Source organism: Microchirus variegatus (genome assembly GCF_963457635.1).
Source record: "Microchirus variegatus genome assembly, chromosome: 21".
NCBI classification, from domain to species: Eukaryota; Metazoa; Chordata; class Actinopteri; order Pleuronectiformes; family Soleidae; genus Microchirus; species Microchirus variegatus.
Window position 1 is genome coordinate 17,135,072 of NC_139822.1, and position 22,144 is coordinate 17,157,215.

Here is a 22,144-nt window from a genome sequence, read left to right on the forward strand (position 1 = left end):
TGCACAGTTTAAATAATTTTAAATACATTTAAATGAATAATAAATACTTTTAAATAAATATGTATTAATGTTTTAAGCAAAATTGTGGCAAAAATGCAAATTTTAACAATTACTGGGGACAGAGATCTCAAACTTTTGGGCGTCCAATTAATTTCCTGTGGCCTGCCACTCATACTAGTATGAGTTATAATGATAAAAGACTAGTTTTGGATCATAAACACATTTTTATCATGAACTACATCAATATATATCGTTTATACTGTACGTCCCATATCAACACTGACACCTTTATTTTGAAATTCTGTGAAATACGGTCATGGACTATGGACTTCATTGATATACTTTTAAGTGGTGAATAGTAAAATCAACGGAAGAGTAGGCAAAAATAAGCAGAACGACGATACAAGTAGCAAATGTCTATAGTTTAATCAATAAAGTTACTTCAACAACAAGAAACAAAAGGCAGATCGAGAAAGGAAGTCTTTCCCGAAATTTCATCGTCACACTGCGAATAACAGGGATTCATGTTCGACAAAAGAACACAATTTACAAATCGAGCTGTGGAAGAGAGGTTTCATGTCGCAGCCTGTCATTCACACTCCAGAGCAGGAGGTGGCGGTAATGCTCCTGCCACGCTGTCACAAAAAAAACAAAGAAGAAGAAGATTAAAAAGCCAGGAGAGACGAAATCTCTCTGTTCTCCATTTTTATTGCAGTGGCCTCTCTTTTTAAATAGCAGTAATTCATCTTTTAAAACACGAGATAATAAAAAATATGTTCCGTTTGCTCGGAGTTCTGCCGTAACTACAAGCAAACGAGAAAAACCAGACGCGCGGCGAGAGGCCGTCTTTACGTTTCTTTTTTTTCTTCACACAAAAACAAAACACATTACAATAAAATCACACTACAGGAAAAAAGAGAGGATAAAAAGAGGAGGAAGAGCTCATTTACAAAAGCCTTTTTCACAATAGTTTCTTCCCCTAAAACTGCCGCACATTAAGTTAATTTTGTTTTTTTTAAAATAACAACTATTTCATAACAACAATAATAATAATAATGATATGAAAGAACTCAAATAACCGACGGTTACGCGGTTTAAATTTTAACGTCGTCGCTCCCTGTGAGACAAAGGTCTCGGCCGATTTATGTGCAAACTTAGCCGGGATATTTAGGGCATTGGTTCATTGCTTATGCAGAAATGTTTTTAATTGCTCAATAGAATTTTATTTTATTTATCTTTTTTTTTTTTTCTCGGATCACCCTGTTGCACTAGAATTAATTTGATTATGTACACTATATACAAACATGCACCGTCACCTTTTGCACGCCTCCATTGCCCAACAACAACAACAACAACAACAGTGCATGGTTTTGCTTGTGCTTGCAGTTTGACTGAGTTCTTGCAATGTAAACAAAAGCAGTTTGATCTGTGGAGATGAAGAAGACCAAGGCCCCGATTACACTTCGCTGATGTGCAGATGTGTCACGTGTTCACCCAACCCGCCCAAAATAATCTTCATACAGCCTTAATCTGCTATAATTTCATGCAACTTGTCTTTTTTTTTTCTTTAATTAATCAATAAATTGGTCAGAAACAGTTTAAGTCGTGAAACAAACTTGGAAAAACCTCATTTTCTTTAAGTGCTTCGATGTAAGCGGGCCGTCGTAAAACCTCAATCTGCATCGATCACGTGATTTCTGAACGTCATCAGAGGGTAAAGGTTAAAGGGCAAAGTTTGACAGATAAAAGCTCTGAGTCAGGCCGTTCCTTTTTTTTTCTTTTTAAAGGCTCTCGTTCAAACCTGCTGTTAAAACAACAGAGAAAAGAGGGTAAATAAAACAAAGTGTCATCATTAGAAAAAGGAAGGAGGCCGTCTCTAATGTGTCCCGAGAACAGATTGCCTTCATGCCGCTCAGGGATGTGGACGAATGTGTCCTCAAACCACCTCTTCTTCTGCCCGTGATGAAGAACAGGACTTAATAACCAGGTCTGAAAAGGGTCCAAAAGCACCAACAAGGACCCAGCGACGGGGACTAGGGACGCTCATTGCGTCAGTGTGTCCGGGGGCTAAATGGTCGCTTTTCCACCATACAGTTCCAGCCCGACTCGACTCAACTCGACTGTACTCGTCTTTGCTTTTCCATCAGTGACGGTACCTGGTACCTGGTGTTTTTTTTCCTAGTTGCCGCTCTGACGAGGTTCAAAACGAGCTGAGCCGATACTAAAAATGTGACGTCACTGAAATAGTCGAACGACGTTTGACACAAGCATCAAACTGAACTGAAGTTAAAAAAAATTAAAAGACTTAAAAATACTAGAAAACGTGCGCTAAGCTACGACATTTAGAAAAGGAAATGTCTAAAATCTCAATATTTAACAGGAGGAGTCTGGTTACACCGAGACAAAAAAATAACTGCTTTACAAGTCACTAGTTTGTGTGTTTTGTGTCGCGTATGAAACAAAGTCGCGGCAGTTTTCGCGCAGTTTGGCGCTATGACGACCACTACCGTTCAAAAGTTTGGGCTCACTTAGAAATGTCCTTATTTTTGAAGGAAAAGCACCTCTTTTTTCAATGAATATAACATTAAATTAATCAGAAATACACTCTATACATTGTTAATGTGGTAAACGACTATTCTAGCTGCAAATGTCTGGTTTTTAATGGAATATGTACATAGGTGTATAGAGTAGAGGCCCATTTCCAGTGTTCTAATGGTACGTTGTGTTTGCTAATGGCGTTAGAAGACTATTGGATGATTAGAAAACCCTTGTGCAATGATGTTAGCACAGCTGAAAACTGTTTTATTTTGAATAAAAATCATTATTTCTAATCTCGTCTATATTTTCTGTTCATTTTGCAACTCTTTTGATGAATAAAAGTGTTTTTATCCTAATGGAAAACACAACAAAAATTGTATCGGTGACCCCAAACTTTTCAACGGTAGTGTACGTACGCGATACCGAACCGAGTAGAGTCGAGCCGAGCCGAGGCGAGCAGTGCCAGAACTGTAAAATGGAAAAGCGCCGTGAGAGACCACAGACAGACTGGAACAAAGCAGCTCAGTTGCTCTGCATCAAATAAGAGTTGTTAAGATAGAGGAAATGAAGTTGATGAGGACCTTTGGAATTACTGAGAGCATAAAAGTGCTTTGAATTCTTCTTTTGTTTTAGTCTCCATCTGTGCTGTTTTTGTTTCACGTCGTCCTCTTGCCCGTCCGACACAGTGAGGTTTGTTATACGCGAGATATGAAAGGATGTCCAGTGTAAGAAAAGTTAAACGGGGGGGGGGGGGGGGGTAAATAACAGTGTTTTCACAGGATTAACAAACACAGAACAGGATGCTCCGCTCCCCTGCAGCTACGTGGCGAACTGCTGATAAAAAGCCAGCTTGACCCTCTCGATGTGGTGGCACAGCTTGATGGCCGGGCCCAGCTTCAGGTCCATGCACTCCTGCACCGTGGGCAGGTTCAGCAGGAGCAGCGCTTGTCCGTCTATTTCCTACACACACACACACACACACACGCACACACACACACAGAGATGAGTTTGATACGACACGAGTGGCTCTTCACGCGCTCATCTGAAGTGAGCTCTCGTCCTGAACTGCCATTAAAGGGACACTTTTCGATGTTTTCAGCGTCTGACACAGAGTCGTCAGACGCTGAAAACATGGCTGCCACCAAACATGAGCCTCATCGTATTAAATAGACACCTGCTTTAAAGCTGCAGTATGTAACTGTTATATATTATATTCTGCCTCTGTTTTGTCTGAACGAACATAAATGTTTTAACACTTTCACACGTCCTTCAACTGACAACGGGCTCTGTCAAACAAAACTATCAGACTTGACTGAGGGAGCGTTTGTTTGTATACAGCAGCGCAAGCGCGGACGGGGACATGAAGCCCTTATCCTGTCAAACTGCTAAACGCACCATTTTTGTGGACGCTTGTTTGTTTATGTTTATGTTTTCAATAATGCTGGGCACGTTGGCGCATGTTAACGAATGATGTTTCCATGATGACTGACCGGAAATAGACGCGCATGACGTCATGTTTACGTGGCGCAGCACTGGAGTCCAGGCACCGTTTAGCAGTTAGCTCCGTTAGCTCCATTAGCTGCATTAGCACCGTAAGCGCGCCATCAGTCGAGAACTGGAGCAGTCTGTTTATTGAACGTAAAGAGCAGTGCTACAAATAACCACTGCATATGTGTGCCTCTGTTTTTAAAGTTTAGCGTTACTTTAGAGACTCATTTTAACAATCGGGAGTCGCCTAAACATGACGTCACGCGCGTCTTTTTCCGGTCAGTCGTCATGGAAACGCATCATCCGTTAACGTGCGCTAACATTGACGCCGTTAATATGCGCCAACGTGCCCAGAACTACATCAAACAAATCACTTCCTATGAGCAGAGCAAGCAATGCTGCTGGGGCGACGGGTGATCTAAACACCGCTGTAAAAAACAGGGTTCCCACACATTTGAGGACTTTTCAAGGACTTTCCAGGACCAAATTCCTCAAATTAAAGGCCCAAATGTGCTGACAAAGGCTTAAGATCCTTTGGATCTTGGTCAAAGTCAGTCTTTGTAATCCCAGGCATCACGTTGTCATTTGCTCTCTTACTTAACTTTACTCGCTCATTGTTCTGCAGGGACATTTACCTAAATATCAACTTTACTACTTTCTCTCACAAAATTCAAGCACTTTCAATGACCCATGTCTGTTTAACTTTCAAGGTTTTCAACAGTAAACTTGAAAGTGAGTTATCTTAGAAAAATGAGCAGAAGCGGTCCATAAAATCCATGAAATCTAAATAAATCCAGGCCGGCCTGAGCGTGTTAAGTGGTTAAAATCTGTCTGGTGTCAGCCATGTTGTCAGTTTCCCTAATAACAGTGGTGCACACAGATACAGGTGTGAGCACGAACGCTGAGTCAGTGCCTTGAATTATCAGTCTGAGGATTTTTTTTTCTTCTTACCTGATCCAAGAAAATCCTGGCGAGAGGAGCACAGTCAGTGCTCCTGATGAAGCGGACCACATCAGTAACGCTCCACTCCAGGGGGCTGGTGTCCAAACACAACTTCTGAGGAGGCTCGGTCTTTGAGGTCTGCAAACACACACACGCAAACACACACAGACACACACACACACTCAGATGAAGTGCCAGGTGAAGTGTAAAGACTTGTATTTAACTCTCGCGACTGATACTGAGACGAGGGCGTAAACACTTCAGGAGAGAAACAGTGCTGGTCTGAGACTTAGAAACAGCAGTTAGTTCAAATTATCACTGAGGTGGAAAAGCTGGCAGTTATACAAGCAGTATTTCAAAAGTTAATGTTATACTATTAGATAAGGCTGGGCAATAAAGGTTAAAAATAAAATCTCAGATTTTCTCACACCAATCTCGATTTTTACGGTTTTAATACTTTCCTTTTCTTCTTGAAAACAAACAACAAACAAGTGATTAAAAAATTAATCAAAACAAGTTTTATTTTTCTAGTTTTTTAAAAAATCTTCTAATTTTTCTTGTGGGATTCCAACAAAATTTCCCCTTAGATTTAAACTGCAAAATATAAGCCTTGAAACGAGCAAGTGAACAGGGCCGGACCAAGCCTTTATGGGGCCCCAAGCTGAACTACTATTGATACAAATGTAATAATAGAAACTGCATTAATTATAGTTGAGTTATTTACACCAAACTAGGGCATTAAATTCATAAAAAGTGTCCTAGCATTAATTTGTGGTTTTTAATAAAGTGTGGTAAATGCTCACCAATAACTCCAAAACAAAACCAAATAACTTAAGATGAACACCAATAGAGCTGAAAAAATTACTCTATTAATCGATTACTAAATTAACCGTCAACTATTTGGATCATCGATTAAACGATTTGAAGCTTTTTTCATGATTAAAACAAGATTTCTGATTGCTAAATGTAAATATTTACTAGTTTCTTTGCTCGACATAACAAAGAAATCATTAAAAAAATTAAAAAATCTTCCAGGATCTCATCTTAACTACAGGAGCCCAAAGGGAATTAATTAAGAGGAAAATCGACTTTTCATTTAAAAAGAAATCCTCAAAAGCATCAGTAGAAATCAAGTCTTAAACTGTTTTTCATCACCTTTGGTGAGGGAGGGCGGTTCTCGTCGTCGGAGAAGGACGGCGAGCGCGGTTTCCGGCGCCGGCGCGTGGGCCTGGGCGTCGCGGGCGGAGACGGGGACGGCGTCGTGGGCCGAGATTTTCCCACCGACGGTTCCGAGTCGTCCTGGAGGTCGTCCTGAAGCTCCGAGCCCGTGTCTTCGCTCAGGGAATCGTCCTCGTCCAGATCCTCTTCCTCCCCGCTTCCCTGTGAGCCGAAGACAAACGGCACTATTAGTTATATATGAAACTGTTTAACATAATGGGTTTAGATCTCGTGTCGCCCGGTGACACGACCAAGCTGCACACAGGAAGTAACTGGAGGCTGGAGTTTGTGGACAATTCGTTGTGTTTTCAGTCAAAAAGTTTCAGAAGTGAATTCTACTGCTCCAAAAAAAAACTAGCACTGGGTTAACGGCGTCAACGTTAGCGCATGGCGCGTTTCCAGGCACGCTAAAGGCGCTAACGGAGCTAATAGGTAAACGGTGCCTGCACTCAGGTGCCGCCGCACATAAACATGACGTCACGCGTGTCTTTTTCCAGGTCAGTCGCCATGGAACCGCGGCATGCGTAAATGTGCGTTAGCGTTGACGCCTTTAGCGCGTTAGCATGCCCAGCGCTAAAATAAACGTTTTCCCGTCCCTGTGCTGCTGCTGTATACACACACAAACGCTCCCTCAGTCAGTTCTGATAAGTAAAAATAAAAGTGTTTGTTTTAATATGCAACAATATAATAATAATAAAAAACATTCTCTTATAAAAATGTACGATAATTTTAAAGGAAACTCTGCTAACGTGTGTTTGTTACCTGCGGCGATCCTGCAGGTGTGTTGTCCACAGAGGCGGACGAGCGTCTCTTCTTGTGGACAAAGAGCTGCTTCCTCCTCTTCCTCCTCCTGCCGCGCCTCTTCACTCCGCCCTCCAGGTTGGAGTGGCCCCCTGGTGGACGGCCGACGCGTTTACTCTTCTTCTTGCCGTAGTAATACGCTGCAGAGGGAAAACGACAGGCTTATTACCGAGTCGCACCGACCTTCGACCAAATACGCTTTAAAAACACATATTCTACACGGGAAAGGTATCATTAAAGGGATAGTTCGTACTTCTGTTGATGGAAGGTCGTGTAAACTTTAGCTGTTTCGTACCAGGAACCAGGTACGACGCTATTGGAAATGCAAAATAACAGCGCCGTGCCGTGGCGAGTCGAGTCGGTGGAAACACGCCATATAGGAAAAGCAACAAAAGCTAGTAGTTGGCTATCAAACACCATTTTATATCCACTGTGCAGTGGACATTTAGGCTAAAACATGGTGTAAAAGATGTTGTTGTTGGTTTTACTGTTGAGAAAAGTGTTCATAATCGACTTCACTGTTAATGGATTGAGCTGCAGCCATGAAAAGAGCAAAATTAGGTGAATTAACTGTTAATGTGCTGCCAGGATTAATATGGAAAAACATGACAAAAGAGACTCATTATTTACCTTTTCACACGTATGTGTATTTTTTAATCTCCGTTTCTAAAAGTGATGAAATCTACCACCGGATTTCCTTTTTATTTATTTTTTATTTGCCCATTGAGCATTTTACACTCCGTGAAAAGAGACTGAAAAGAAGAAGAACAAAATCTTAATGGGGCCTCGTGTTCAACGAGAGCCGAACTCCCTTCTAATGGCGGTAATTAAGGTCACGGCTGAAAAGCAAGCATTCGTATTTCTGAGCCCATAATCACGGGCTCTTGTGTTAGCGCGCGTCGTCTCTACGCCGCGACGATTGGATAAATGATTAAAAGCAGAGACATTCAATTAAAACTCAAGACGGTTGGTTCAAATAAAGAGAGACGTCCTCATGCAAAGTTCATAACGTCTGGAAGTAGTGTTTTGAATTTATTTACATATGTGCCTCAGCATCTGTGCAGTACAGCACTTAATGACTCATTTTAGGACAGAAAAATTTTCAATATTTTGTTGTTTTTGAGGCTCTTTGTGAACTAAAATAATTAAAAACACGATGTAAAGTTAGTTTTTCTATGATTTATCAGCCCTCGCTTTTACCTGTGCGCGTTTCGTTTTGTTCACGACTGATAAATACTCTCAGTTACAGGTCATTTTGTGACCTCTTATTTCTGCAAAACCACCACAAACCACTTACTGTATTTGGTCTTGGTGAGGACGGAGCAGTTCTCCGAGCAGCGTTCCAGAACCATGCGCGGTCCAAACAGGTTGGGGCAGCACTCCAGCTTGATGCAGGTCTTCCTGCAGAAGTCCGCCACGCGGTCCGCGGTGCGCACGATCTCCACAGTGGCCCGGTAACTCTTCCCCTTGTACCTGTAAAGAGTGGAGTAAAAGAATTATGAAGTTCAGACTGAAAACCGTTAATCTTTAGGCTTCCGTTCAGGACTTTTTAAGGCGTATTATGGGTGATCTCGAGCTTCGAAAGCAAAGGTGGAATCGAGGATTTAACCACGCAACCCCAGTGTGACGTTCCTGGTTGTAGCCATTGTAGCGCAATTACGCGTTAGCTCCTCCCACTAACCTGAAGCTGCTGCTGCTGTAACCATAGCAACCTCTGATTTAGGCGAGCAAACCCCTTCCTGCTTCTCTGAAATCACCGTTGTGGACATATTTTGTGAGTTTTTCCGTTTGTAAACTACACAAGCGTTCAAAAGTTTGAGGTCACTAAGAAATGTCCTTATTTTTGAAGGAAAAAAACTTACATACATATATATATACACACACACACATATATACACGTATATATATATATATATATATACACACACATGTATGTACATAAATATATATACACATATATACACACATATATACATACATATATACACACATTCATACATACATATATATACACACATATATACATACATACATATATATACACATATACATACATATATATATATGCACACATATATATATATACACACACACACACATACATATATATATATACATAGATGCATATATATATATACATGCATACATATATATACATGCATACATATATATACATGCATACATATATATATATATATATATATATACATGCATACATATATATACATGCATACATATATATACATGCATACATATATATACATGCATACATATATATATATATATATATATATATATATATATATATATATACATGCATACATGTATATATATATATATATATACATGCATACATATATATATATATATATATATACACATGCATACATATATATATATATATATATATATATACATGCATACATATATATATATATATATATATATATACACATGCATACATATATATATATATATATATATACATGCATATATATATATATATATATATATATATATACATACATGCATATATATATACATATATACATATATTACATACATACATATACACACACATGCATACATATATACATATATACATATATTACATACATACATATACACACACACATATATGTATAGCCGTGTTCCTGTGTCCACACATATCTATTCCCTCTCGTGCGTTTAAGCCCAATTGTAATCCGGCCCCTGCCTGTCCTGCAGCGGGGGGGGGGGGGGGGGGTTGCAGCTGGTGCAGCTCTCACTGGATATCTACAGTGAAGAGTTGAGGATTTCTCTATCTGAGGATTAATCGGCGTCCTTCCACTCACTTGGCTTTGAGTGTCTCTCCGTGTCCTTGCCAGCGGCTCTCCTGGTCCAGCTGCAGCTCTCGCAGCACGCGGCTCGGCTTGTACGCAGAGTTTATCAGCAGAGTCAGTACCTGGACAGAAGATGCACACACACAGATGGACCACGGTTATTAAACACAGGTTATTTTTGACATCATAATGTCTATTATTATTATCTATTTGTGAGCATTCAATTATCAAATTACCACCTACAGCCAATTCTAAAGACTCAATTCTCTAATAACTCACCTCTTTGAGGACGAGGACACAGTTTCCGGGGCCGATGAACTGAGGCAGCTCTGCGATGCGTCCCTTGTTCAGGTACGGCCCGGAGAAACAGCGGTGGTTGAAGTAGATCTTGGGGCAGCAGTATTTCCCGTTACCTGGTCCTGCACGTGGGGATAATGAAAGTCACAAATGTTTAATGGTCTGTGTTTGTGTTGATATAGCACTTTTCTGTTCTTATACAACTTCCATACTTGTTCACTCGCTGCTGGCAGACTAGCAGAGCAAGGGATCAAACCTTCAACCTTCTTCTTAACGCCACAAATGACAAGACAACCGCAAACAGACTGTAGATATTAGGGATAAATGGATATCTATGGAATTAGGGGGAAAAGTTCAAAACGGAACCTAAAAAAAACCCCATTCCGCTTCCAAATATACAGCCTTGAAGCGCAAAAATCCGTCTAAAGTCATTACAAATTACAGTCTTGTCCAGCAGAGGGCACTGTGAGTGCTGCCTGGCCTTAAACCCCCTTTAAAAAAGTGGAGGACACAAGCTAAACCATTCTCCTGAGTAAAAAACAAAAATGTGTGTTGGTTGACATGAAATTTCAGGACTTTTCAAGGACTTCTCAGGACCTATTCCCACAAATTCAAGGATGCTTAATATAGGAGGGCAACTTGTAAGAGTCCACAAATGTCAAATTATTCAGTTTTAATGATTTCTTTTGTTAACCTTATTTACTTATTAAAACCAACTCATTTTAAAAACAAAAAGTCACGAAAAAGAAAAACCCAAAACTAACTATAATAACCTTGATTTCAAGGACCTGTGAGAAACCTGAGGAAATACTCAAACCAACAACTATGTCACGTTCAAACTCGCTTAAATCGCATTTTCTGTCTCTGACGATCGGCCTGAACTTGAACAGGTTGTTCCTAATAAAGTGGCTGGAATGTGACGCGCTACGCTGCACATTAGGACCGTTACAACTAACCCTAACAGACGCTCACATCATCATCATCATCATCATCAAACGACGAGACTAAACTGAGACGAGAGGTGTCGAGCGGTCGCCCCGGCAACCGCATCGATCCGGGCGCTCGTGTCAAGAGACTTCAGGCACCTTTTCCCGACATCAAAGCTTCCAAAACGGCCGACGACAGCTCCGACGTCTGCCCGTTTGAAGGCTGCGCTACATCTGTCGCGTCACGTTATATTTGTTCAAAGTTGATTTTTTCGGGGTTTTTTTGAGACATCGCAGATTGAAACGCCACTCGCCTGATTCCGACTGGTTGGCCATCTGCTGCTTGACGGTGTCAGGTGACAAAGACTTTGGAGGAGTCCTGCTGTGAAATCAGGAGAGGAAAACTGAGTCAGACGCTGAAAGGTCTTTTGGACTCGCTCCACGACTCGAAGCGATAAAAACCAATCAATGCCTCCCTTCCCTCTCTCTGTACTCACTGTTTCTCCGGCTGCACCACAGCAATCTTCCTCTCTTTCTCCACTGCGAGGGAGAAAAAAAGTCAGCATATCACAGCGTTGCGAACGCGGCAGACGCGTAATTAGCGCTAGCATGCTAGCAACAAGGATGTTCAAAGTGAGAGTATACCTGAGGGCTTGATGGGATAAACGAGGGGATATCCATTTGTTTCACACCAGCTGACGGGGAAGATGTCCAGAGAGTCCACGTGAACGATCAGCTCTGGCATCGGCTGCTTCAGTCCTGAAGAAAATAAACAAAACAAAACAAAAACATGTACAATGAGCTACTGAGAAATCCTTTTAACACACAGTTTGTGAAGAAACATATGAGCAGAAACATGATAGATTCAATAAGAGAGTTGATTATTTGCGATAAATTTCATATCATTAAACTACGGGGCGGTTAACGACGTTAACATCATGTTTACGTGACTCCTGATTGTTAAAACGAGTCTCTAAAGTAACGCTAACGCAGTACACAGCTACGCTGGTTATTTGTATCGCTGCTCTTTTCCTTTAATAAACAGACCACTCCTGTAGGGAGCACTGTAGAAACGCTAACCGGGGCTAACTAAGGTAGCTAATGAAGCTAATGGAGCTAATGGAGCTAACTGGTAAACGGTACGCGTGGAAACGTGTCATGAACTTAACTTAACGTTGACGCACTAAAATCCTTAAAAGTTTATGACATTCACTGTACTTAAGTACCAAAAGTAGCGCTGGGTCAATATTAACGGCGTCAACGCTAACACATGATGCATTACAGTGACGACTGACTGTAAAAAAAAACGCGCATGACGTCATGTTTACACGACTTCCGATTGTTAAAATGAGTCTCTTTTCGTTTAATAATCAGACCGCTCCAGTTCGACTGTAGGCGCCTGTGAGCCGCTAACGGCGCTAAAGGAGCTAACGCAGCTAACAGGTAAACGGTGCCTGAACTCCAGTGCCGCCGCACGTAAACCTGACGTCACTCGCGTCTTTTTCCCGGTCAGTCGTCATGGAAACTTAATATTGACGCCGTTAACGCGCCCAGCACTAAATTAAACACATTTTTACATCAATTGTGGCAGAAAACGCAAACAAAACAACACAAAAAAAACATGTTAGCATCCCCAAAAAGCACATTCCTGATCTTTCATTTGCAATGTATCTGCTGCTTCTAAATGGAATTTAATGTTTCCAGTTGTATGTAGTGATAATTTACAGTTTAACTGCACTTTGTATTTCATTTTTTCCGACATGTCTAACATGATCTGTGTGTGTGTGTGTGTGTGTGTGTGTGTGTGTGTGTGTGTGTGTGTGTGTGTGTGTGTGTGTGTGTGTGTGTGTGTGTGTGTGTGTGTGTTTTAAGCTGCTTTCCGATGCTTGGATTACCTGTGGGATTAATAAAAACGAGAACAGGTTTAGGAGAATTCAGAAATGTTTTTGCATCATCTTTTTTTTATCCACATGGAAGCGGCGTTTTGGGAGCAGTTAAAGGCTAATTTTGCAGAAACCTTGTGTATAAAACCAATACCAATAGTCTTCATCTCCAATTTCGCATGTGAAGACATTTCTTGAAACAATACTGCTTTTGTAGTCAACATTTTTAGAAATAAAAAGTAGAAATACATCATATAAAGGAGATTTATGATGTATACGATAAATAATCTCCATATTATCATCACAAACATACTGTTGGAAGACAAATAAATCAAATTTATGTCTAAAAACCCCCTTAAATCCGGTAAAATCACAGACACAACACTCCGACGAGCCCGTCATTCAAACAAATCCAGATTGATCCAGATTATTAAATCTGGTGCAGTCAGATGAGACTCAGAGTCACTGTAGCACAAACACTTACAGCAACTTCGTTTATATCTCCACGGTGCACAACCAATATTTCTCCCGCAGCCTCTTCCATCTGGTGGAAGATTTAAAATCCCTCGGTGCAAAACAAAACAAACCGGCTGCAATCATTCCTTTAAATAGGCCTCAGAAAACTCTTGGCATATTTGTGTTTTATTGCAATCTCTTATTTTGTTTTGGTTTTGCAGTGAACTCGCACTCTTTGTGTCGTGTTCTGCAGAGTTTTATCTATGTATACAATAAATAAGCACATTTAATTTAAGCTCTCTTTTATCGCAGTGTTTATCACTCGATCCAATGAGGACACAGGTTCATTCTTTTTGTTTTTACACTGTTTTCTCATATCTGATCGACTCTATCCATCTTTCGATTGCATTTAAGTCTGTTTTTCCATGTATATGCTGCATGTTTTTAGCTTTTAAGCCACTTCTTAAAGCTCACGTCTCCAAAAGCCTACCTTTAATTGCACATTTCATTACTTTTAATACATTATTAAACCTGGTTTTATTGGTTATTCGTTTTACTCTGCACTTCTACTGCTTTTATTACCATTTTATATAATTACACAGATAAAAAAAGTAATTATTATGTATTTTTTGGGGGGCTGTATGTCTACATTGCGCTCTATATCGGTGGTTCTCAAACTTTTATTATACCAAGATAAAATATACTCTTGAAGTAACACCATTAAAATACAGTGGTGTAAATAGTTATATACATGAATAGATTTATTTCCCCACACTATGGAACAGTAAAATTTGATTTTTAAACCGGTATTGACACCAGATGACACTCGCGTACCACTGGTGGCACACGCACCCCAGTTTGAGAACCACGGCTCTATTATTGTTATACTGCAGCCACTTTCTCACAGAGAGAAAATGAAACGTGTCCCCATGGGTATATTTGATTTGATTGATTTGATTCGATTCGATATTGTCTCACCTTCCAGGCTGAGCCAAACGTATTGACCTTTGACCCTGGTGACTGTCGCCACATGAATGTTCTCCGGTGACAGCGGGTTGACAGCTTCCAGTTTCATGGCCTCTTTGAAGCTGTGGTCGCTCTGCTCCTGGCAGGGGGAAAGAAAGAAAGAAAGAAAGAAATGAAGAAAGAAAGACGAGTGTTAATGTTCTTTAGATGTTTCATCCACTACAGAATAAGAAACTCTTTGATAAAAGAGAGGGAAAAGTCATTGTGTGATATCTGGTTACTTTGAAACACATCATTTATCAGTAACATTTAGGGGTGGGGAAATCACGATACGATACACGATACAAGGTCCATGATACAATTAATCGATGAATTGTTTGATCCATAAAATGTGATAAAATGTTAAAAAAAAACGTTGATCAGCGTTCGTCAAACCCGGAAACAACGATGTTCTCAAATGTTTTGTCCACAAACCAAAAATGATTCAGTTTTTAATGATTTCTTTGTTTATGTGGAGCAAAGAAACGAAGAAAATATTCACATTTAAGACGCTAAAACAATCAGAAATCTTGTTTTAACAATGAGAAAAGCTTCAAACCGATGAATCGATTATCAAAAATAGTTGACGATAAATTTAATAATCGATTAATCGAATAATTATTTCAGCTCTAAAGGCACATAATCAAATTTTTAAACAAAGTTTCAATACGGCCTAGTGCAAATTAAGGCCGAATCAACCACTTTATCAATCGATTATTAGGTAAAAGTGATTATTAGGATTTAAACCAGTTTCTCTGATTTTTCAGCTTCATAAATGTGAATAATTTCTGGTTTTCTTGCTCCAATCTTAACAAAGAAATCATTCAAACCGAGTCAAGTTTGAGAAAAAATTATCAACATTTTCTGACATTTTATGGAAAAAACAATAAACCGAATAATCTGGACAAATTATCGCTAGCTGTAGCCCCAATTTCCAAATCGCAGGAAGCGCACTACTAATATCAGATGTGCACAAATATCACACAGTCATCATTTTACGATTCTGCGGCAATATATCGCAAGACAACCGTATAGCGATGCATCGCGATGTCAGTCTGACTGAAGAGAAACGTTAAAAAAGTTAAAAGTGCAGGTTTTTCTATTTATTCACAACGTAGAGAACAAAGGTCAAAGTCCATGTATTGAACGATGTAAACACGCAGCGCCATCGTGAGGAAGACATGAAGTAGCGGCGTCCAGCGAGTGAAACTGGCAGGGACTGTTTACTTTAGCTAGCTAACGGCTAGTTAGTACTAATGCAGAGCAGTGCACCCAGATGCTACCTAGCATCGTTTCTGTGAATTGGGTCAAACGCTGGTCGACTTACGGTTGGGAAGCATTGTTCAGGAGCAGCTTCAGCCTCACACTGTTTCAGATAATCTGCCCAGTCAAAGTCTGGACCCTGGTATCCTGCGTAAACAGAGAAATGGTTAAAAGTTAAACAGCACAGAGACAAAGAGATAGACAAGTTGTCTTTGATATCACAGCTTAACTCATTAAAGGGACACTGACCTGGTGGCGGGCTGAGAGGGAGTCCGTTTTTCAGACTCCACTGAGCAGGAAAGATGCCCGGACTGTCTCTGTGACACAGGAAAGACCGTCCTGCGCCTTCAGACTCCTCAATGCCACAAAGGTCATCCATGGTCACCAGGAAGTGCTGCTCGCTGAACACCTGTGGAAGAGGCCAACGTTGAGTTTGGTCCGTCGTCGATCAAGAAATGGATGCAAACGTTTAAATATCGTGAAACAAACGCGGGTGTTTCTTTAATCGCGACTCCTAAACAGAGATTCAAAGACAGACAGTGTCATGGTCTTGCGATTGGTCCAACATGACTTTTCTTTGTGTACATGCACAGAACGATCGCCAGAAAATGATCCATCTTCTTCTGCTGGCTCATGCTAATGACGTTGCTAGCTTGTTGCTAGCTAATTACTCGCACCGTCGCCCAAGTTTCAATAGGGCGCCAACATCGAACTTGATCGACGTCTTGAGCCAAATTTACATACAAATCTCAGTCTGCAGGTCAGTTGAGACTGTAAAATGGCAAATTTTGGACAATTTCCAACACGGTTAGTGATTAAATCAGATTTGAGCGACCAGATATAACCAAATATTCCAGGGGTTCTCAAAGTTTTGATACCCGAGGGCCAATTTAGGAACCCAACATTGGACTGAGGGCCGCCAAAGGGAAAAAAAACAGAAAGAAATCCCATTTGTAATAATTTTAATGACCAGATTGCAGTTCTACAGTTTAGCGTTAAGTAATATAAGCGTTAATATAATAACGTTTTATAATTTACTGGGTAATTACCCAGTTTTTTGGCCATTGTTCTTACCTTCTAATTACAGGTTTATATCAAGAAACACATTTCTGTTACCTTATATTTACTGGGTAAATAGCTTAGTAATTGGGGGCTGTAGCTACCTGCTTATTACCAGCTTATAAACCAATAATACACTATAATTCACCATATAGAAACCAGGTAAATACCCAGTATTTTTGTTTACACTTATTGGTCTGTATCCAGTTAATGTCCAATAAACATTTAACAAGCTTAGTAGCTCCTGGATTAAAACTATCAACTGTAATTCATTGCGGGGCCGCCAGAAATGTTTCTGCGGGCCGCCATTGGCCCCCGGGCTGCACTTTGAGAACCAACGCTTTAGTCCATATAGTGTATGTACAGTGTACCATTGTTTTTCAAAACACAAATGCAGGAAAAACACCAACAATGGAGGAGAGTGACTTATGTATTTGGACAATGTCCTCGCGTCACTGTAGCCACAGTAGTCGTCTTACAACCGGAAGGTCGAGAGGGTTTCTTGTGCGTTCGATTCCCCCCGGCGACGCTAGCCTACATGCCGACGTGCCCCCCGGGGCGAGGCACTTAACCCCCAAAAGTTGCTCCCGACAGCTGTGGCACGGCACGGCGGCGAATGAATGGATGAATGGGTTTTTGTAAAAGATGTGTGTGTGGTAGAAAGAGCCGTGCTGTATGAATGTGAGTGAGCGAGTGACAGAACTGTAGCGTAAAGCAGCTTCGAGTGGTTATCACGACGAGAAAAGCACAAAAAAATAAAATGAGAGATTAAGCGCAAGAGACTGTCCAGATTTAAATTTCAAGCACCTTGAAATTTAAATCATTTATCTTTGTTTTGCTTCGTTTGTTTTTCATTTATTTTCGCTGTCAAAACCAATCTGATCAATATCTGCACAAGTCTAGGAGGAGGATCTGTTGTGGGTGATTATTTTCTACATCGCAACGACAAAAAAAAAGGTCACTTTGTTTTCGCTGATAAAGACGGAGCTCAAGTCAATAAATAGCAAACGGAGGAAGGAAGAACAAAAAAAAACAACAACACATCATCACATCACAGCAGAGAAGCGAAGAGAAGAGTCAGATTTGACAGGAACGTCTGTTACCTTGGCGACAGTGGCAGGTTTGATTGAAATGGGAGCAGCGGGGTCAACCGCCTCCACTTTCATGCCTTCCTTAAAACAATGAGCAGCGACGGCAGGCTGATCCTGAGAGACACACACACACACAGGTACATGTTATTGACAGTTTATAGCATCGTGTCAGAACTCAGGTGGACAGACCTTTGCAGGTGAAGTGTAAACACGTTATTGAGGGTATTGATAACGTCGATCGTGATTTGATGAAACAATTTTATTCAAATTAAATGACACGTGATGGTAAAAGTCTGTATTTTAGCGTTGGATCTGATGAAATTTACTCTTTAGGGACCAAAATTTGATATCAAATTTTAGATATTTGGTGATGCAGAGAGAGTTTGTTGGCAGATACGGCACGTGATTCCTCTTTAATTGACGTGTTTTTGTGAAATCTGCGAACGTTACCATCCTATATTTCGTGATGGTTGGGACCAATATTTCAAATCTCTTGTTTGGGTTTTCTCACCCTGACTGGGTCAAACTCCAAGACTTTCAAATTCAAGGACTTTTCCAGGTCTTTCCAGGACCAATTCCCCTAAAATTCAAGTGACTGTACTTTTTGGGATTTTTGGTCAATGTCAGTCTTTGTAAATGTGTCTTTGGTGAGACATTGAGAGATCCTGGAATTTTGCATTTCTCAGGCATCACAGTCATAATTTGCTCTCTCTTTGCTTTACTCATGCATTGTTCTGCACAGAATCTCACATCAACGGCTTAGAGAGAGAGAGTGGACAAGAGTCCACAACACCGCTAGTAATTGATTCCACGTCAAGCAACGTAGGGCATGAAACAGTAGGTGGCGTCGTATCGTGCAAGAGAGTCATTTACCGAAATATCACCTTCTTGCACAAAATTCAAGCACTTTCAATGACTCGTGTCTATTTATTTAAAATTCAAACTTTCAAGGATTCAAAGGACTTTTTGGTGGATTTTTTAATTTCAAACATTTTTTTTCAAGGGCCTTGCATCTGGACAAGTGATCGTCAAAGTCAGTCTTTGGTGAGAAGCATCTTGGAATTTTTATTTTCCAGCCCTCACTTTGCTCATTTGCTCTCTTGCTCAACTTTACTCGCTCATTGTTCTGCAGGGAATCTCACGTCAACTGCCGAGACAAGACGGCGGACAAGCGTCCACGACACCGCTAGTGATTACGACTCCGCGTTTCATCCTGCGTAGGCCACGTCCAACGTATCACGCATGAAACAGTAGGTGGCGTCGTAACAAACAAGGCGAGACGACATTTACCTTTTTTTGCACAAAATTCAAGCACTTTCAATGACCTATTAATGTCTATTTAGGGCAGTTATTTTTCAAATTCAAACTTTCAAGGATTTCAAGGACTTACAGGGAACCTTGTTGGAAATACTCGACGCTGCCCTGTTCACCACAAAGTTTTTGACCAAGGACAACATTTAGCGTGATTACTTTCCCTATCGATTAATCTGTCGATTATTTTCTGGAGTTATTCGGTCCACAAATGTCAAATCATTCCGTTTTAATGATTTATTTATTAAATGGAGAAAATACTCACATTTAAGAAGCTGAAAAATCAACAAAAAACAAACACTGAAGCTGAGTAAATCAATTATCAAATGAGCTGGTGATTCACTGAGTAGTTGCTGTAGCCCGAGATTGAACTTTGACCTTCTGATTGGAGGAAAATAGCCGTTTAAAAACCACTTTCCTGCTCTTTCTACTCTCCCTCAAGGCAAATTTGTGTTTTTCCTCCACAGGAAAACAAAGTCTCTGACCCTCAGTCTGGAGGACAGAATCACAAAAACCTCGCACCGATTGAACTTTTATCAAATCAATAATAAAGACACTGTGTTTGTCTAACCTTATTGAACTCTGCAGTCAGAGCCTCGTCCTGAGGAAGATCTCCGATCCTCTGCCTCACCTCCTCCCACTCGTCCTCTGTCCTCAGAGTCAGCAGATCTGAACAAAAAACAGGCAAATGACAAACAAATCAGCTGCTGAAGAGCAAAGAAAAAAAACTGACCACGTCCTGACGTAGGGATTATTATTTAAATCATTACACACGTGTTCAGCTCGTCTGCTTTTGCAATAAATGCACTTAACCATTTGTGTGGACGTGTATTTGACCGACACGTCAGCTTTTTTCCTATTTAGCTTAAAAAAGAAAGATCAATTCAGTGCAATTTCACAACCACAAAACACACAAACCTCTTATCAGAATGTGTTTCACAAGGTTTAAAAGCACAATGATGAAGAATAAAGGCTGAACTTTGCTTGTTACTTTTACTTAAATAGAAAAAAAAACTGATTATGAAGGTTTACCTTTAAACACTGCTTTGTTTTGAGATTCAAACCCAGCCACAACATATGAAAAAGGCCTGATATTAAATATATAATCAGGCGTATTTTCCAGAATTGAACATATTCTTTGATGAAGACACCTATTATTTCTATGTTATGATTTTTGATTATAAAGTTAATGAAAAAAAAATGAGATTCTTTAGTCCAGCCTTCAATGATTAGTTGACAAAAATCAATGATAAAATGAGTTGTCAATGAATTTAATTGTCAGTAATTCATCATCACACTGTTTTAATATTATTTTATAGTAATCTACCGATTAGAGCTCAAACAATTACTTGATTAATCGATTACTAAATTAATTCCAGGGCTTTCTTTCTCAATATGATGATCCATTTAACCCCGGTAAGAAAAGTATGTTGTGTGGTGTAGGGTTGTAAAGTTGGGAAACTTTCCATGGAAATTAACAGGAATTTATGGGAATTAACTTGACATTTATCAAAATAGAAGATTGGGAACTCAAATACAGTTGGTAAATAATATATCGCAGCATAATCTTAGGCGAAAACGATCAGATTTGATGCAAATACAGCTGAATATCAATGGTATTCCTCAAACACGGGCACGCAGCGCACTATTTAATGCAGTTTTATTTTATAGAATAAAATAATTACACTTTATTCCTATAAATTCCCATGGAAAGTTTCAAATTTGGGGATTATCCAGCCATATGTGAGCCTTAATATGAGTGAATAAACATAAGACAACATAATTACTAACGCAACACTAGATTGTGTTGCTGTAATTCTACACAGGGTTTATTTATGGCGCTCCATTTTTCCTGAAAACTGTTGGGAATGACGGCCTTGGAATCGCAGCGATGGCCCGCGGGGCGCCACTGACCTGCAGGAGGCCTGAGGGTGCAGCCGCGCTCTTTGGCCCAGCCCGGAGGGTGGAGGCGCGGGTGGAGGTAAAAGAGCCAGACGGTGGCGGGCGTATCCGGGAGGCCCTCGGTGCCCACCAGCCGCAGCTTCAGGCGTCCGCCGACGTTCTCCTCCACCTCGGCGGCCCAGGCCAGCGCCGGGTCGGCGCCGTCCTGGAGCTCCACGTAACAGCCGGCACAGAGCAGCTTCACGGGGTCGCGACCGCGCTGAGGCTGGGAGGAGGAATGAGAAGGTATAGGTTATAGCTGGGTTTTCTGACAATGTCGTCCATCTTTTTTTAAACTGTAAAATGTGTCACATGGTGCAAATTTTATGTATATTTGAGTATTTCTTGGTTTTCGCTGCTCCGTTTAACAAATAAATCACTCAAACAAAGGAATATTTTTTTTTTTTTTCATGTAATTTGAATAATACATAATGAAAAAATAATGGCACAAGAATAAATTTGGCACCACGAGCTCTGGAGAAATTGTGGAAGCACATTATCAGCAACCAGATCCACATATTTTGGTCCCATTTTATTTGGAAACTATTCTGGTGAGAAACAATGAAAATATTGGGACAATGGACCCAAAAATGGCGGGAAATATCTTTTCGGACAATTATTGCTAGCGACAGCAATTAAACGCGTCACAGTTAGCTGATCCTGCAACATGCGATAAATATGGACTGGGAAAATAAAGGAAACGTATCAGATGGAACAAATAACACATGACATACATTCAGTCAACTTTGAAACTTTGACAAATTTCACAAATTCAATCCAATTTAAATCAAATGAGTACTTTTTGCTGTACTTAAAATAAAGGCGTGTTTATATAGTTGGTGAAAATTGAAAAAATATATATTTTTCAGACTGCCCATAGGTTGGGCTGAAAAATAAAGGACATAAGACGCTCTATATTGCACATTCTTATAGCCTCTGTATATACGTTTTAACATAGCCTCAATGCTCTGAGTAAATGTGACAAAAATGTGATTATGTACATATGTACAAATTAAAATAAAAGCTTAATCACTTAATCACTAAAACAAGACATTTGGGGAAACAAATATCAACATTTTTCCACATCATTTGACATTTTATCG

General features: G+C 40.2%; 1 protein-coding gene across 1 annotated transcript in view; it reads right to left on the reverse strand.

The window, feature by feature from the left end:
- Positions 1-3,357: 3,357 nt before the first annotated feature.
- Positions 3,358-22,144, reverse strand: part of sfmbt1 (Scm like with four mbt domains 1) — a gene marked incomplete at its 3' end in the record, with an annotated part of 31,967 nt that continues 13,180 nt past the window's right edge. The window contains exons 6-21 of the mRNA XM_083907969.1: positions 21,015-21,267; positions 19,672-19,769; positions 17,802-17,903; positions 15,889-16,048; positions 15,704-15,786; positions 14,350-14,476; positions 11,678-11,791; positions 11,530-11,572; positions 11,347-11,414; positions 10,089-10,228; positions 9,822-9,931; positions 8,285-8,460; positions 6,949-7,127; positions 6,124-6,348; positions 4,978-5,106; positions 3,358-3,498 (exon numbers count right to left, since the gene is read on the reverse strand). Of these exons, the coding sequence (XP_083764095.1) occupies positions 3,358-3,498; positions 4,978-5,106; positions 6,124-6,348; positions 6,949-7,127; positions 8,285-8,460; positions 9,822-9,931; positions 10,089-10,228; positions 11,347-11,414; positions 11,530-11,572; positions 11,678-11,791; positions 14,350-14,476; positions 15,704-15,786; positions 15,889-16,048; positions 17,802-17,903; positions 19,672-19,769; positions 21,015-21,267 (2,148 nt within the window). The remainder of the gene's footprint in view (positions 3,499-4,977; positions 5,107-6,123; positions 6,349-6,948; positions 7,128-8,284; positions 8,461-9,821; positions 9,932-10,088; positions 10,229-11,346; positions 11,415-11,529; positions 11,573-11,677; positions 11,792-14,349; positions 14,477-15,703; positions 15,787-15,888; positions 16,049-17,801; positions 17,904-19,671; positions 19,770-21,014; positions 21,268-22,144) is intronic.